Source organism: Semicossyphus pulcher, unplaced genomic scaffold, assembly GCF_022749685.1.
Source record: "Semicossyphus pulcher isolate SPU_LCO1_2020_fin unplaced genomic scaffold, fSemPul1.0.p SCAF_9, whole genome shotgun sequence".
NCBI classification, from domain to species: Eukaryota; Metazoa; Chordata; class Actinopteri; order Labriformes; family Labridae; genus Semicossyphus; species Semicossyphus pulcher.
Genome location: NW_027211770.1, coordinates 31,187,470 through 31,205,294, shown reverse-complemented (window position 1 = coordinate 31,205,294; position 17,825 = coordinate 31,187,470). Strand labels below are relative to the sequence as shown.

The 17,825-nt window shown below is 40.2% G+C and overlaps 1 protein-coding gene across 1 annotated transcript in view; it reads right to left on the bottom strand.

Annotated features, from left to right (window-relative positions):
* The window catches only part of LOC138584259 (collagen alpha-2(IX) chain), a 28,212-nt gene extending 11,432 nt beyond the window's left edge, over positions 1-16,780 (bottom strand). The window contains exons 1-14 of the mRNA XM_069656446.1: positions 16,760-16,780; positions 13,437-13,521; positions 10,882-10,947; positions 10,592-10,779; positions 10,268-10,360; positions 8,859-8,912; positions 8,708-8,761; positions 7,366-7,419; positions 7,087-7,140; positions 6,858-6,911; positions 5,470-5,523; positions 5,142-5,195; positions 4,903-4,956; positions 2,853-2,897 (exon numbers count right to left, since the gene is read on the bottom strand). Of these exons, the coding sequence (XP_069512547.1) occupies positions 2,853-2,897; positions 4,903-4,956; positions 5,142-5,195; positions 5,470-5,523; positions 6,858-6,911; positions 7,087-7,140; positions 7,366-7,419; positions 8,708-8,761; positions 8,859-8,912; positions 10,268-10,360; positions 10,592-10,779; positions 10,882-10,947; positions 13,437-13,521; positions 16,760-16,780 (930 nt within the window). The remainder of the gene's footprint in view (positions 1-2,852; positions 2,898-4,902; positions 4,957-5,141; positions 5,196-5,469; positions 5,524-6,857; positions 6,912-7,086; positions 7,141-7,365; positions 7,420-8,707; positions 8,762-8,858; positions 8,913-10,267; positions 10,361-10,591; positions 10,780-10,881; positions 10,948-13,436; positions 13,522-16,759) is intronic.
* Positions 16,781-17,825: the final 1,045 nt, after the last annotated feature.

Sequence of the window (17,825 nt, the reverse complement as noted above, 5' to 3'; positions counted from 1 at the left end):
ACCCTGTAATTTTTCTTCATTTCCAACACGTTCTGGTGTTCCTGCACCAGCATAACAGTAATTTTCTTTATTCCCACAAAACTTAAAGCCACAGAGAATACCTGAGAAACTGAAACGCGTCATCAGATCAGTGATTCCCTGGTGCTTTACAGAGGGCATGTTCACACACAAAGCAATCATTGTTTAAGTATTCCACTTTCTACTCAGACAAAACCCCAAACCAGACATAGAGACGTCTGACACGTATGTTTCACTTTCTGTTCTACGTGGGGCAAAACTTAAAAAACCCCTGCAGCAATTCTGGTGTTTTTCAAACATGAAGTGAGAGTGTCAGAGGCGATCACATCAGATAGGGTACGAGAGGCCTTCAAACCTGCCTGAAAATCATTACAACATTTCAAAATGAGGAACAGAAACTTTACACTCTTCTTCATGGGAAGTGCCAGTGATGTGTAACAGTAACTAACTCGTTCCTCAGCATAGATTCTACCATCAGTATTACCCCTAAACCAGTTTGTTTGAAGAAGTCACATTTAGCGTCAGATGATGGAGAATTTTGTGGATAAAGATAGCTCGGACAAATTATTCCCTCGTGGTTATGAGATAATTGATCATCTGAACATTTTATCTTGGTTTAGACACAACAACATGGCCAGACATTTTTCTCAAACATGGTTTCTGTCATTATAGTTAGTTCTTATCATGCTGATTTATGTCCAAGTGAGAAGTTTACTTTTAATTAGTTATTTGATGCTATAAAAAGGGGGCGTGACCTCATGATTGACAGCTCTGTGGGCTAATGGGGCTCCTGCAGCGTTCTGTTCCCGAGTAGCAGAGTAGAGGAGGAACGGCGAGAGGAGACGTAACTAACACTAACACTACAGTCATTGAACTTTCCATCAGCGTGAATATCTGCTTCAGACCAACACAAGAAGCTGTTCTGCTGCAGACTGAGCCCACTGACTGAGACAGGGTTGTCTGCGGCCTGCAAGACCATTCACGTTACGCCCCCCCGCTACGAGAAACACCCCTTCTTTGAAGTTGATCAAAACGCATAACCACGCGAGATGTCAGGGCGGGAAGGCGGAGCAGCACATCTTGAGCAGCAAGGTGGGTCTGCGTTAAGTTCGGCCGTTTCTGACAATAAATTAATAAAACGCACACGTCTTGTTGCACCTACCATGGAGACTGACGATGAAGGTGGAGGGAGTTGGCAAAGCAGTATGGGGAAAAAAGACAGGAAAAGAAAGAGCAATTTGTGGCAGGAGTCAGACGAAGGGAGGAAGCAGCGGGGAAATTCAAAGATGATGAGGATGGAAGAGGACCATCCAGAGGAGTTGGAAGTTATTTTCAAGCTGAAGGAGGGTCGGGCAGGTTTCAGCTCCTTTGACCCGGTTCGGTTGGCTCGGGCGTTGAGGGAAGAGCTGGGTGAAATCATTAATGCAAGGATCCTGGTGGATGGGAAACTGCTCGACAATAATTCATCAGATCAGAAATACTTTATTAATCCCCGAGGGTTAATTGGGGAAATTAGTATTTTTGTCAGAGTATAGTATTAGTACACTTAACATATACTAATAAGAAATAAGGATTTGATAAATAATTACCATCACTGCATATAAACAGAGTAAAAAGATATATAAAGCATATCAATTTAATGTTATGATAAACTATGATTTGCAAAATCACAGGTTGCTTTGATCTGTTAATAATTAATTAAACTCTTCATTCTTTATGTTAACTCTGTGTTTTATACAATGCCCTCAGAGGGTCATACACCTTTAAGAAAGAAGGGGGGCGTGTCTTCTATGTATGTATGTAGTAGGCAGTACGTTAGTATGCTGGTTCGGACACAGCGATGGACTCTAGTGCACCTGAGGGCTCCGACACGTCAAGGCCACAATGTGTGTTTTAGGTAGAGGAAGGGGCGGGGCGTCACTACTGCGGCTCCACCAGCCGATCTCTACCGCACACACTCTGGATACACATGAGCAAGATGGCAGCCGCCGGTCCGAGGGGAGTTGAGGCTTCAAATAAGTACAAGAGGAGGTGGAGATGCGTCGTCCATCTTTATATACAGTCACTGATCAAGTTACCAATTGGACTGTAAACAATGCAGGGCACGGAAAAGGAAGCCCTGGTCGGAACAGAAGCCACGAACAGAAGATTTATCAGCGTCGGACGAGAGCTGATAGGAGATTGTCAACATCCAGAGATGAAAAAACCCACAACTCTACGGTGTAAAGTCCCTTTGTAACTGATAGTCCACACATGAGTTTTGTCTGGTTTCAGGCCTGCAGCTGTCTTTCACTGTCAGTAACCAGGTGCTAGTTTTCTGGTTGGCTCATTAGCACCTCAACAGATCACTTGACATTCACATTGTGACTCTTTGGCTGCTGACTGTGATCATACTCTGGTTATTCTTGTGACCTGACCTGTCATATTGTTTTTCACATGTTGTTTTTTTTAGCTTTAAATGTCTCAACAGTTTCTTCCTCTTTGAGCTGTTCAGGTGTTTTTCTTGTGATCTCTTGAACAAAACAGGGTCTCCTTGTGAATCTTGAGCACCGACTTGACTATCAGTTCAAGGTTGTTGTAGTTTCATGTTTCAAGTTTTACACTCATTCTGGGTGTTATTACGAATATATACTAATACTCCCCTTACTGCAAACAAAAGGGAAATCCTAACTGTTGGAATGTGGGCTGTCAAAAGGAAACTCAAAGTTCACGCAACATTTATCACACACCCACACACAGTTTCACACACAGCCCCCATGCAGGGGAGGTATGTAAATGCAGAACTAAGTTACCATGACGTTTCAATGATATTTAATAATGACCTATAGTCATACCTTTGGTCCACTGGGTCCGAAGGCTCCCGGCTGTCCAGGATAACCCTGAGGAGGACAAACAGAGAAGATTATCACTGAGGCATCTCTGCATAATGAGGATTAAGAAGATTAAAGATTAACAGAACATGACCTGAGTATATATTTTGGTGTAAGCAGCTTATTAAACACAGTAAAAACAGTGCATGTTGAGTAATAACACTGGCTGAATCTCACTTCCCCATCAGAGATGATGTTATCTATGTAGATGAAACGAAACTCACTGAAGGACGAAAGAGGAGCAAAGTCACATGATACAATAAACACAATAAAGGAGAAGTCCACGAGGTTGTTGAACAATCTGACTTAAAGTAAACTTAAAGGTTTTGTTCTAAGTAAAAATGAAAAATCAAACACATTAATTAATAAATTGACTGTGAGTCTCCTGATCCCTGAGTGGAATCTACGGTGTCTGTGATGGGACAATTTGAGCACAGAAAAAGATTCCTTGCAATCACACAGATGTGTTTTAAGTAAAATTATTGTCATAAAATACTTAAAAATGCAAAAATGAATCTTTGAGTTGAAAAAGATGAAAGAGACTTTGAAATTGAATAAGGAATGAATCTGTGTTCTGGTACAGTCACAGAGAGGACGAAAAAAGAGCACCTGAAGTAAAGACACGATCAGCCATGGAGGAATCTCACATCAACCTAATGCTTAGAGAAATAACGTCAGACATCGCTGAAGAACTCCGAGAATTTCAAGGGGAATTAAAAGACTTTAAATGAAACAATCTGATCTTAAACAAGAAATCAGGCAACAGAATTACAGCGCATGGCGGAGCGGTCCGAGAAGATCGAGGAAAGGGTGGAAAACAACAGAGAAATAATCCTGTCGAGGTTTTAAAAACACTGAGCAAACTTTTTCTCCGCGCGCTTAAAGATCAGAACTACAGAGTCTTTAACGAGCCTCTAAACCGTGAATCCATCATAATGAATCTTCTTCTTATTATTATTATTTACCCATGTCTCTGAGGTGACACTTGGCAGTCCGCTCAGTCACTTTCAAACAGTCGTCTCAGTGAGACAGTAATCCCCCTGTTCTCGTCAAGTGTTTTATATTCTGCTGCAGCAGCCGAAAGAACGAGTAGAACAGCTTAAACGCAATAAATAATGTGTATATTCTCCTTTGCACATATTGATAGCATTGAATGTGAATGTGCAGTGCATAATGAGCATTTCATGGAGAGTGACTTTAGTATCAAAAAGGCTTTATCATGTTTAATGTGTTTAACAGGAAAAAAGACATTTTAGGCCGCAACAATTACGGAGAAAGCCGCAAAATCCTGGAGGGACTGGAATACACAAGTGGAGTAAAAGAGTATTTAAATGATAAAGTAAATAAAAACCATCAACATTATATACACCTTTAAAGTCGAGGTGAAATGAAAAATGTCATTTTAATCCTTTCAGATCACATCCCCGGTAACATTGTGCATCTATGTGACAATATAGGCCAAAAAATCCATTTCTTCGTATTCTTATATCAAAATCCGATAATACTAAATTTCACGCGTCCTAACATAAGTTAGCAACAAACAATTTCAACCAATCAATCTGCAACATTTAGCCGCAGAGCACCAAGAACGCTCGGTCTGTTAGCTAGCTGCTGCGCTGTGGAGAACGTCTGTCTACGCCCACCATCAAATCAAATCCCTCTAATGATATGTCCCGCCTGCACGTCCTGTTTCACTCCGAAATACGCCACGATACGGAAGCTAGATACTCTCGAAATGCCGTTTCAGCTCGACTTTAACTGACACAGATGTTCATGAAATTATAACTCTGGCTTTAATAATATAATTTCCAAAGGACAAAGAATAATGTGTGCACAAAAAAACATCTTAAATGTGCGCAAATATTTCGCCACAGGGCAGAAGTGCAGAAACTCTGACCCACCTTCTGTGTGCGCAGTACTTTAATAAATATCAACATTTTTTGGCTTTTTTTATAACTTTAAACAAGAAAAGACGTGTGAACGATCCAGACTCAGATCATCTCATCTTTCTTACGTTGTATCCTCGGTCGCCAACGTCGCCTGGGAACCCTGGAGCTCCAGTCTGACCCTGCAGGAGAAGATCAACATCAAGTTAGCTCTGACCTCTATCAGCCTCCAGTGGTGAGGAGAGGAAGTGCCTTAAGGCACTTCTCTAAACAACAGAGGCCCTAATATTTGACAAAACTGTTCATAGTCCCACTCGTACCTCCCGCAGATAAACTCTAAAAGTTGTGCTCAGTTTTACTTCCATACCTTCTGTCCGTCTCCTCCCTGAGGACCTTCTTTCCCTTCGTCACCGGACGACCCCTGAAAACAAAAGCACAGAGAGTTAAAACGGATCCAAAAATGTAGGAAAGACGAAAAAGAAAAGAGAGCTGTAAGAAAGAACAATCCCTACTGACGGATAAAAGAGCGAATACGATGTTCAGAGAGTGAGCGTACGGGTTCCTCTTGTTACTGATCCATGCTTGAGGTATAAACGTTTAAAGAAATATTTTCAAAATAAAAGGTTTAAGGAAAAGAACAGGTAAACAAGAGTTTAATATATAAAGTGTAAAAGTGTGTGTGTGTTTTCAGTCACCTTGATACCTTTACCTCCCTTTGATCCTGTGGCTCCAGCGTCACCACGAGGACCCTGAAATAAACAAATAAATAATCAATGTGTGTGTGTGTGTGTGTGTGTGTGTGTGTGTGTGTGTGTGTGTGTGTGTGTGTGTGTTGTGCTGACTGTAAGGTTTAAAATGATACTAATAAGAGCAATACAATAATTAACATATTCAATAAGAATCATTTCACACATTTTGTTTTTTTAAGAGTGAAACTGAAAACTGCTGCAGCAGCTGTCGGCCGGGAAACCCCCAAAGTCATCACCGCTCCGCCTGCGTGTGGAGGAGGCGCTAAAACCAACATGGCCGCTGAGGTTTGGTTGTGACGTAGTGATGGTGGTGAAGGAGGAGGGGCAGGTGATTTCCAAACACTTTACGCAGGTCTGCAGGTTGTTTCCCCCGACTGTTACAACTTCCGCCTCTCTTCATGGGACGCTCGTGTTTACTATAAACACTACAGATCTTTCTATTTTGTCACATTTTCCCTGAAATAAATGATTTTCTACTATTTCAGTATCATTTCAAACAACTCTGATATCCAGAAATAACACGAGAATAATTTAGAGATAAACTTTAAAATAAAATCACGACATCGGCTTTTCTCGGCTTCTGTTATTTAACTTTTTAAAAAGTTTTAAATGATTTTAAAGAGCTGCTTCCAGGATCAAGGTGGTGTTGAGAAAATCAAACTGTGTTTGAAATGTACAGTTACAAGATTCATATCAGAAATAAATAGATAGATAAATATAATTTATTTAATTACATTTAAATATAGCTAAACTGAGCTGTATTATTTTTACTGTAATTACAAATGTTTTAAATATCCAGATTTATAATTCCAGATATAAAATCTTTCACAACAAAATAATAATTTATTTGTAATGGTGTTTAGAATTTGACTATTGTTATATTATGGTATGTATTTTCATATCTCTAGTTTTTTATTACTCTGTATATTTAAAGGCTCAACGAGGGACAAGAGTTAAAAATGAACGCCCTAAACTCTTCCGTACAGGAATTGTGTTAAATTGCACCATCCCTAACGTCATCGATAAAAAAATAAATTCAATATTATTTATGATTTCAGGATGCAGGAACAACATCCGTCAGAGGGCTGATTGAAACGAGCCTCCCAGCTGACCTCAGCCGGTTTACATCTGTTTGATTAATGTTCCCTTCAAAGTACAGCAATAAAGAGGTCAAAGACACAGCTACATGTATGTTAGATAACATGAAGCTGGCAGCATCATGCTTGTGTGTAAATGCTAACAAAGTAGTGTGAATCCCGTGTGAGGTCGAAGCTGCGATCAGATTTCTCCATAGATACAAATGACAGAGATGAAGTGAACATGGGGTCTCTTACAGTCTCACCAGGACCGCCCACTCCTCCTCGGGGTCCCTCCATGCCAAAGTCTCCCTGTGGACAGGACGACATGTCAGACTTTAATAAAACACTGAAACTGCTGGAGCTTTTTCATGAAGCTGGTGAACTCTGAAGAATAAAAGTGGAACATTAAGCGTCACCATAATTAGTATATATATAAATATTAAATATTATGCACCGGGAGAACGAGCAGCGAGAGTGTGTTTACCTTCAGACCGAGCTCCCCAAGCTCGCCTGGGTCTCCTGGAAGTCCAGGCTCTCCCTGAAAAAGATTCACCTCTGAAGTCACATTTCAGCTTAAAACGTACACGCTTAGATTAAGATCATCTCACAGAAGAATCTACTAATCTTCATAGAGCTCAGCATTAGTTAAAGTGTGTTTAATGATGTCCTAGCAGACACACCTCCTCTCCTTCTGTTCTTTATTAAACACAATCAGCAGACCTGCAGGCGGCGATCTGAACGCGTAGCCTGGTTTTTAACTCACCATCGCTCCAGAGAAACCGGAAGCTCCATCGTCTCCTTCAAGCCCGGGGTCACCCTGCAAGAGGAGGGGTCAAAGGTCAAAGCAAGAACAATGAATCTGATGAACTGAAAGAACTGCTTTTATTAACTTGATTTGTCGTTCAGGAAAACAATTTTGAATTCAATATTTATTGTTAGTATAAATGAGGTTTGTGCCGTTGACATCTAACTTTTATAATTTGATTCTGATGCTGGTTTAGTTTTGGAGGTTTGGAGAATTCAAATGACGTTTTTATACATTATTCTAAATGTTACAAAGTGTGTAAATACTGCAGACAGGACAACATTATACTTGTTTTTAAAGTGGACACATTGTTTTTACTGAACGTGTTGTATCTTCTATTTTAAAATTAAAGTATTATTTAAGGCTGAAAATAGGATCTTTATAAAACATGGTTTTAATCTGAGGTTTTTTTTGTCCTAAATGAAGATAAAGATATATTTGTAAATCATCTCTTTTTTATTCTTTTACTTTCATTTTCTGTTTTATTGCTTAAACATCCTTTATAATTCTTCCTGCAGCTTTAGTTTCACTTCTAATTTCTTTACTTTGCTCCTTCATTCGGTTTAACTTCTACTTTCAGTTTGGCCGGACACAAGACCAAGGGGACAAAGCAGGAAGAAGTAGAAACAGTAAATGGAGATGAAATATTTAAAAGCGATAAAAGAGAAGAAATAAAGCAATAAAAGCAATAAAAGCTGTAAAAGTGATAAGAGATAAAAACTAGTAAAGGCAATACAAACAAGAAAACAGTTGAAAGCAATAGAAGGTATAAAAGGGAATTAAAACGACAAAAGCAATAGAAAGAGAATAAAGCAACTAAAGAACTTAAAGCAATAGAAGCAATACAATTACATAAAGGAATCAAAGGAAAACTAAGAATAAAGTGGGAAATAAAAGACGATTAATAGCCAATAATTGAGTGTAATAATCATTATAAATACATTATCTCAAATATTCAGCGAAACTGTGTAAAGACAAAACATCAAAAGACATCTTCAAACATCGTACACACATTTCTAAGGACAAACTGTTATCACTCGACATTTCTAATCATAGATTTTATCTGAGTTTATTTTGTTTTCATAGCTGAGAATAAAAAAACATATTTGGGGGATTTTTTAAATCTTTTCTTACTTTTACTTTCGTTTAAACCTCCTTTATAATTCTTCCTGAAGCTTCTCAGTTCCACTTTCCTTTACTTTGTTCACTCATCCAGTTTAACGTCTACTTTCAGTTTGTGTGTTTACTACAAACAACGCTGTACGTGCACGAGTATCTATCTTAAGCCCGATTTACTCACCACAGGCCCGGTGTCTCCTCCTCTTCCTCGGACCCCTTTTGTTCCTTTATAACCCTAAAGATCGGTCGACACAGACAAACAGCAGCTGCAGCTGTAACTCCGCTTTTCTGCTCATTAATAAACATGCAGTAACAATGCTGTAGCTTCTCACCTCTCTGCCTTGAGCTCCCGGCTCACCTGTTTTACCCTGCAGACCTCTGGATCCCTGACAGGGAAAAACAATCAGTCAGGAGCAGATCAGGAAGGTGAAGGAACAAGAAATCAAGACAAATATATGATTTTATTGATTGAATCCTGGTACATGCAGATAAGCTACTGTGGCTCTGCAAAATGAATACAGTTAAAACTGAAACTTTCACCACTTTCTATCAAAGATTATGAAAAAGAAAACTAGAATCTTAAGAATAAAGCGGTTATCCTGGGCTGGGGACATTATTATTCGGTATTTAAAATGATTTAAGATAAAAATATTGAGTGCTTTGCAGTGAAACTCAGCAGCAAAAAAATCCTTTCAGGGAAACTTCTGCATCAGAAAGATGTCTGCTTTTTGGACGGGCCTTCGTTTCATAATCATACAATAAAGCCCAAATAAGTCCATCCATCCATTATCTAAACCACTAATCCTGTTCAGGTCGCGGGGGGCTGGAGCCTCTCCAAGCTGTCATTGGGCGAGCGGCGGGGTTACACCCTGGACTGATCACCAACCAAACGAGTATCTCTTTAGACTGAAGGAGGAAGCAGGAACTCCACACAAAAAGGCTCTCTTTGTCCAAACCGGGACTCCAACAGGGAACCTTTTAGCTGTGAGGCAACAACACCAACCACAGCACCACCGAGCAGCCCTCCAGTTGAGTCCATCCATCCATTATCTATTCTGCTTATCCTGTTCAGGGTCGCGGTTGGGCGAAAGGCGGGGTACACCCTGGACTAGTCGCCAGTCAATCACAGGGCTGACACATAGAGACAGACAACCTTTCACACTCACACCTATGGGCCATTTTAGAGTCACCAATTAACCTTCCGAGTCTTTGGACTGTGGGAGGAAGCCGGGGACCCCAGAGGGAACCCACGCATGCACGGGGAGAACATGTAAACTCCACACAGAAAGGCCAACTTTGCCAAAACCGGGGTTTGAACCAGTGACCTTCTAGCTTTGAGGCAACAGTGCAGCCCTTCCAGTTGAGTCAAATAAGTCAAATACTTCTTCAAGGCACTGTATACGGAGGGACAATTATACTTTGGTGCTGCTACAGAAAAGAAAAGAATTTAATCTCACTGGGGCAGGAGATTCACAACTTTAAATGTAGTTTAAATAAACTAACTTGTTGTCATCCATCAAATTAATTAGCAACTATTTTTAAACAGATTTATTGGTTTGAGTTATTTTAAAGATCGAAAGGCAAATCGATGCACTCGATGATGTTTAAATGATTCGAGTTTTGCTTCCATCAGGCTGATCAGTGCAGAGATTTCAGAGGACTTTGAAGCTCTTAATGTGTCTCTTCGTCACCGTCAGCAGGTCAACCAGCTGTTTTTCTGTAGTAAGGAAGAAGTGATCACCTTTGGTCCTGCGAAGCCAGCGAATCCAGGCGCTCCGTTCTCACAGTCGCACTCCGTCGGCCCTTCCTCTACGAGCCCTTCATCAAGCCCCGACTCCTCGGAGGAGTCTGTGTCTGGCCCTTCAGGAGGATACTCATACGGTACCTGAAAAAATGTCAATATAACACAAGCGGAAATGTGCATCAAAAACAACAAAAAATGGGAAAGAGGGCACCGCTTCAGCTCTGCGGTTAAAGCACTCTCCCCATGCATAGCTGCCCGGGGTTCAACTCCGACCCTCAGCCTTCAAGTTCCTGAAGAAAGAAGCCGGGACTGAACCTAAACCTGGGGAAGCCTCACCTTCATGGTCTCTGTGTCCTCCTTTGCGTAGTGGGACTCGGTGGTGGTGGCGTAGGGGAAGGCGTCCTCTGTGATCATGGTGACCTGGGTGGGGGCGGGGCCGTAGGGGTCGTAGTCTCCATCCTCGGACCTCTGGTCCTCGTCGTAGCTTTGAGTCGGCTCGGGTGGATACTCTGAAGGCACGACACGAAGACATCATGGTTCATGTGGTTTCTGGTGGACTTAACACGCTAGCTCATCAGGTAAGAATAAAGAGGGAGGGCCGCTGTGCTCACCTGGCTGAGGAGAGGCTAAGTTGTCATATTGGTCCACCAGGGAGCCTTCATAGGTGTGGTCCTCACCTGGACAGACACAAACACTGCATGTCAGACCTGATTCCCCCACATGTGGGGTAAAAGAGAGGTCCTGGGTTCAACTCCTGAATGCTCCCTTACATGAGCCACTTTTAAAACTGCAACATGGAGTGAAATAAATTTGTGCCAGTTACACAGGTGTGCTACCTTTGCTGAGGGTGGAGGAGGTCTGCTCGTAGAAACTCAATTGTGCGTAATCACAGGCAGGTTTTAATCTTGATAAGTAACTCTTCTAAAATAAACAGGTATTGTAGATACTGTATATATTATTGTTTATTTTATTGTAAATCATTTTCTTGAAGTAAAATAACTTGGTTTCTATTTCTTATTCTTCTTCTATAATATTTTTTGTATGGTCAAATAATCTGTCCTGAATCTAATCCTGACTTCAAACTGAATTTTTAGGGAAGCACGATTTTTTGCCGATATCTGATATGCCAATATTTTCCGACCCTTTTTGCCGATGCCGCCAAACTGCAGAGAACATCAAGTCTCGCTGCAGTGGGATTGATAGCAGATGCAGAAATAACATAATACAGTCCTTTTTAAAATATGCACATTCACTGGGCAATATTAGAAAACTACTTAAACTTAGGATCTGTACAAAATACCATATTTATTTGTTTGTAACATTTTCTTTCAAATAAAACTGTAAACTTTATACAACTTAGACGGGCTTATGTGATGCTCTCCCAGAAACAATCCTGACAGTAGCCACAAGTAGGGCAAATTTTACCTGTTGCACAGAACAAATAAGTAAAATGAAATCCACCTCGCTGTCTGTTGAAAAACTGCCAGTCATCTTGCACCCTTCTTCACGCTTGACGGAAGAGGCGTGGTGCATGCAGTGCGCACGCACACTCACGCCGAGTTAATGTCGTAGCATTACGTCAAGCTTTTGTAGGGAATCATCAGCATTTAGGCAGAATTAAAGCGTTGTTTTATCGGCAGAAAATATTGGCAGAAAAATGACATATCTGCCGATACCGATATGTCATTTTCAAGCCATAATCTGCAGATACCGATAACGTGCTGATAATATCGTGCATCCCTAATAATTTTCAGACAAAAATATTGCCATATATATTTGTACTAATACAGTAATTATTTATTTATAATATCAAGTGAAAAAAGCATCAAAACATTTCATGGTTGCACCAGAAAAGAAATTTCAAATAGAAATCTTTGTTGTTTTTGTGTTTTGTGTCTTTTTTTTATATATTTTCTGGACCAAACTTTTAATAAATGCTGATGTTAGCGCTCAAATATACTGAAGGGCATTGCATTCACCAAAGACAAAAAAAATGGCCCCTTTTTAGTATCTCACCTCTCAGTAAGGACCCCACTCACCCGCGTCAGCATCTTTCCATCTGGCAAAAGATAGAGAGCCTTTGCCTCTCACACCTCCAGGTTGAGGAATAGTTTTATCTCTAGAGCCATAGAGCCTCTTATCAGTCCCCTACATGCCCCTCACCACTGCCTACCCTGCCCTTTACTATTGCACATTTGCACATGTCGGGGACCCTACTAGCTCTTTGCTTTTTTTGTTGTTGCGTCTGCCTGCTGTATTTATTCATTTATTTTACTGTTGCATTGATGGTGAGTTGCGGATTCAATTTCATTGTACCTGGTGCATTGACAATAAAGATAAGATAAGATAATCCTTTACTGATCTCCATGGGGGAAATTCCGTAATGTTCAATTCTATTCTAGTCTTCAGTAACGTGACCACGGAGGGGAGAGTGGTGACGTCAGAGTTAATTTCCGTCTCGCTATGAGACACGGGAAAATGTTAAAGGTGCTTAAATGAGTGAGGATGGTGTTAATATTAGTATGTCTAGAAAAACGGAAGCTCCGGCAGTCACAGAATCATGGATGACTCATTGTGGGTAACGAACGCGTTCCGGCTCTGTGCCTCAGCATGCCGAGTCAGCATTAAACTGAGTCATCCATGATTCTGTGAGTGTCGGAGCTTTCGTTTTTCTAGATCTGATTTTCTACCGTGCACCCAAAACGCTTCTTTGAAACAAAGTTTGGAGTTGTGCGCGCTACTACTGCAATATTAGTATGTCAACCCTGCACACACAGCTCAAGTGGTTAGGATTGTACAGGTGGAGATCCCAGTCTGACGTGCTGGAAGTCGCTCTCCTCATGCAGGAGCAGTTAAACCAGATGCTTCATGGTTGTGGTGAATGCAGTGAGGGACAAATTCTCTCTTTTTTATCTAAAATAACAATTTATACAAATGTGTAGAGCTGATGATTTTTGGTTACTCTTCCTGTCTGCTGTCCAAGTTTTATTTAATCATCTTTGCAACTTTGTAATGGTGCGCAGTCCCGGCCAGTTCATTCTCAAAAAAAGAGATTTATATTGAACTCAAAGGACTTCCTGATGAACAAACAATTAAATAAAAAACATAAAAGTGGAAATGTATTAAACTGATGATCCACCACATCGCAGGGTGCAGCAGCTCTGACCTGAGTGGTATCCAGAATATTCCTCCTGGCAGAGAGAAGAGACGACACACAGCATGAACACCAGCAGCCCTGAGAGGAGAGACGCCTGCAGGGGGGAAAAAACACAGCAGCTTTAATTCAGTGCCATCGATTTACCTTTGAATACGACCTGTATGAAGAACACGTGAGCCTGACAGTCGGTTCATTTCACAGCAGGAGGGAGACATGAGCTCCTGATGGAAAAGGTTACAGGACTGATGTGGTCGATTCAGTGAGTAAGTTAAATTGAATACAGTCATAATAACTACACTGATTCCCTGAGTTAACAGTTTTTAAAGTCCATCTGGGAGATTTTTTGGTCACTTTCTGACCCTGTGTGAAAATAAATGTCCTGATTTTAACTTTTTGTTTGATTATTTAACAAATTGATGCCAATTTAGTTTTCTGAGATCTGTCAGATATAATCTAACCTACACATAAAACAGCATTTCAAGGTCAAGGGTCAAAAATACTTTCATTGTCTCTCGTCAAAGAAGTCTTGGAATAAAAGCACAGATTAATAGGCATGTCACGGACAAGACAAGGATTAAATTAAAGAAACTTTAAGTGTTAAAATTAAGAGAACCCAAGGACATTGTATATATTACATTTACTCTTGTGTGCTACCAGGACAGATAATAAAGACAGCTCAGACCAGCTGACAGATCTGAGTTTCATGTGCTTATAAAATAATAATGACAACATTATGATAAAGATCCCTACAGTTAAACAGAAGACAAGTTACAGCTGGTACATCGCTCTCTTCAAAGCAACCAGACTCCATTAAAGAAAAGCAGTATTTTATCTTGTGGAATCGGATGTGTTTTCTTAATTATTTTTAAAGGCCGGCTGAAGAGAGACAGGAGATAATGTGAGAAGAGGGTTGGGGGGGAAGACGTGCAGCAAAGGGCCGAGGACGGGAGTCGAACCTTTGGCCGCTGCATCGAGGACTGTAGCCTCTGTACACGGGGCCCCTGGAGCTAAACCGGCACCCCAAGACTTTTGTGTTTGTAATTCTTCATTCGGATCCAAGACAATTATTTGTGCAGCACAAAACAACACAAACTAACCGATGACGGTAGTGATCGACAAGCAATTCCCATGAGCCCTGCCAGGTAAAATCTTTGTCTAGAGTTTGGTGGCTTTGAATAAAACGATGCAACGACTGTTTCTGGTTTAAAAAAATCATCTTCCTCTTTAACAAAACGGTCTATCTCTGTCGTGGTCCTTTCTGTAGTGTTGTCAGACATTTACCTACTTTGATTGGGAGCAAATTTAGTTTAGCTGCCGCCTAAACAGTCGACTGGAACACATCCAAAATCTTCTGCACCCATCAGTAAATGAGCCCCAGAAAGGTCCTTCCATTTTTAATCTCATTGCTAAACATACTGCAGCAAAGTTACAGAACAATGTATCTTATTCACAATTACAGCCTGATTACTCACACAGCATCTAATCTGGCACAAAAAGAGAAACAAGCATGATAAAGAAGCTTCAGGTCAGAAGCACGTTACAGTGAACGACATTTATAACGGAGATTCATCTTTAAATGCTCCACGACTCCGAGCTGGTGTTTGGGTGAGAATGAAACAGACTGAGAGGTTTCTTTGTCAGGGTGAAACCGCTGAGTTTGTTCTCAGCCTCCTCTGACATTCCTGAAGCTTCTTTGAGAGGAAAACCTGAACATTTGACCTGTGCTGAGAAAGCTGCACAAGAGGTCAGTAAACCGTGACAATAAAATCTCACAGGTCGTTTAAAGCTGAAATATTTAACTCTCAAAACATCAAATCAACTTCCCATGACTCTGTCGACTTCTAACTTCATTTAACTTCCTTAAAAAGTGGAGTCACGGAGAGCCGACTGATCTTATGTCAATAAATAATATGGAACACTTTTTATAAATATTTTCCTTTAACCTTTTAAAGGAAAATTATTTTAATATAATTTAATTATTTCTAATTTAGTTAAACTGCGTCAAACAGCTGAGGCAAAGTCCGTTTTTGTGACACGATTATATGAAGAAAACAGAAAAATAAACAGAAACAATCAGTGTGAACATTTCTGTGACATTTGGAACACATGCAGCAGAACAAACTTTAAGCTATACAATGTATAATCTATATCAGAGGTGCAATAATGCCAGCAGTGTTCCTGGGCTGTGTTGGGTGTACAGTAAGATTAACAGTAAGTAAACATCTGCTTGGTTTGGCTTAAATCCAAAATCTACTGCAACATAATCCCGACTTTCAGGACCTCGAGGACATTCAGGTGAGACATTTCATTCTTTCACTGAGCTCCATGTTTTCGTTAATATGTGCGGCTTTTTTATTTTTTATTATATCTTTATCAATATAAGGAACAAATGTTGAGCAGAGGTACAAAAGTGAGGTCAGCTATCATCAGATACACATACACAGGCACATTACACAGATGTCTAATCAGTGCTGCTAAAAGTCCAAAGATAAAACATTCTGAGTAAGAAAACCGGGAAAGAAATTCCTTATTAATTACTCCGTGTCCTTTTCCTGTGACAATCCCGGGAAGATTTTTGTTTATTTTTGGGCCTAAAATGAAATAATTTCAGAATTATGTTTTTTCTAACCATAAAAAAGCCTTCGTAATGTCTGCTCTTGTTTTTTAACATTTCAGGGAGAATAAATCTTCATAGAAATAAATACTGATTTCCTTTAAGGTGTGTGTGTGTGTGTGTGTGTGTGTGTGTTGCACCCCGGACTTTGAGCATCAGCTTGTACGAGTCAGATAATGACAATAAGACCAGTTTCAAAGGGAAGTCATACGTGATGGGAAGCTGCCAGTAAGAGCTTTAGAAGTAAACAGAAGCATAAAACATAAAATAGGTTTGGTTTAACTAAAACTTTTTCCCAAACTGAAACTGGAAAAACATCAATGAACTGTTCAGGTGAAGTTTATCGGTAAGAAAGAGAGTCGTCGGTTAAAGCTGTGATTCTCTGATACTGCTCTTCCTGACATCTTAATGTGTCATATATTGAAATTTGTGTCATTTATGATATATTTTTAAGACCTGGTAATTTGCCACCCAGTGTTTAAAACCGAAGCCTGTTTTATCAATTTTCACCCCGGAGTTCCTGCCGAGAACAAATGTCAATTTACTGTTGACTCCATTCAAACCTGCTGAAGCTGATCAATATTAACTGGAAACCCACACATCCACAAAACAACCTCATATCAATTAAATCAAATCAAGTCCAATCCTGGTCCCATCAGGCAGCCAAATCAGACACCAAACCTGCAGGGCTCAAGTCAAACCCAGACCATCACCTTACCTTGTCACTGGAGGCTCCCATGGTGTTGCAGAGTCCCCTCACACCAGACCAGATCCCACACAGGACGCTTTCAGGATACAGATGAGGGGAGGAAAAATGACCTGATTTAGCTTTCCCTGAGCAGCTCTCCTCACAGCATTATCACCCGATGGTTCCCCCTGTCCTCTCTCTGTCTGTCTCCTGTCTCTGTCTGTCTCTCCAGGATCCCTCAGGTTCCCAGGCACTGACGGGTTCCTCTCGTCCTCTATCTCTGCGTCTCAACAGGGTGAGAAATACCTGAGGCAGAGTCCAGAATGAGCAGAGAAACACAAAACAGAGAGAAAGAGAGAAGGATGGATCTGTGGAAGATTTGACCTGAAGCCTGTTATTATTTTACATCATTATTTTAGTGTTTACAGCTTAAATTAGCCAGAAAGAATTAGATTATACATTATTTTATTATCTGAAATGTTTTAAACTCCTTTGTTGTTATCTGTACTCACACCCAAAGCTAAAAGCTGAATCCTGCAGGTTTGTTTCTGCTGCTCAGCCTGAAATCTGCACCGAACGATACATTTCAATCTCTGTAAATAAAAGTTTGAAAAGTTTGATTTAAAAATCTTAAACATTCAAATATAGTTCATAAGAAACACTTAAAGGATAACTTCGGGATTTTTCAACCTAGACCCTATTTTCCCATGTTTGTGTGTAAGATCCTCTCTCCCTCCCTCTCCTTTAAACTTTATTATACTGAAGAATATTGAATTTTACCTAAATATATAAGGCTAAAGTAAACATTGATCTAAATTAAGAGCTGCAACCAGGAGTTAATGACAGAAAACTGTCAAGAAACAGCTACGACATCACTCTGCAATACCACCAGACTCACTGAACAAAAACAGTAATTTTACCTTTCTGAACAGGGGAGTTGTTTGATCACAGCTGCCTAAATTTGTTAGTTTGTATTTGTTATTGTGTGCTACAGAAGTATTAAGTTGGAAGTAAAGTTTAAAGTAACTTTCAGATCAAAAAATACCAATTTTATGGTTCAAACTCCTCAAATGTGTGGAAAAAAGGCTTTTACTGA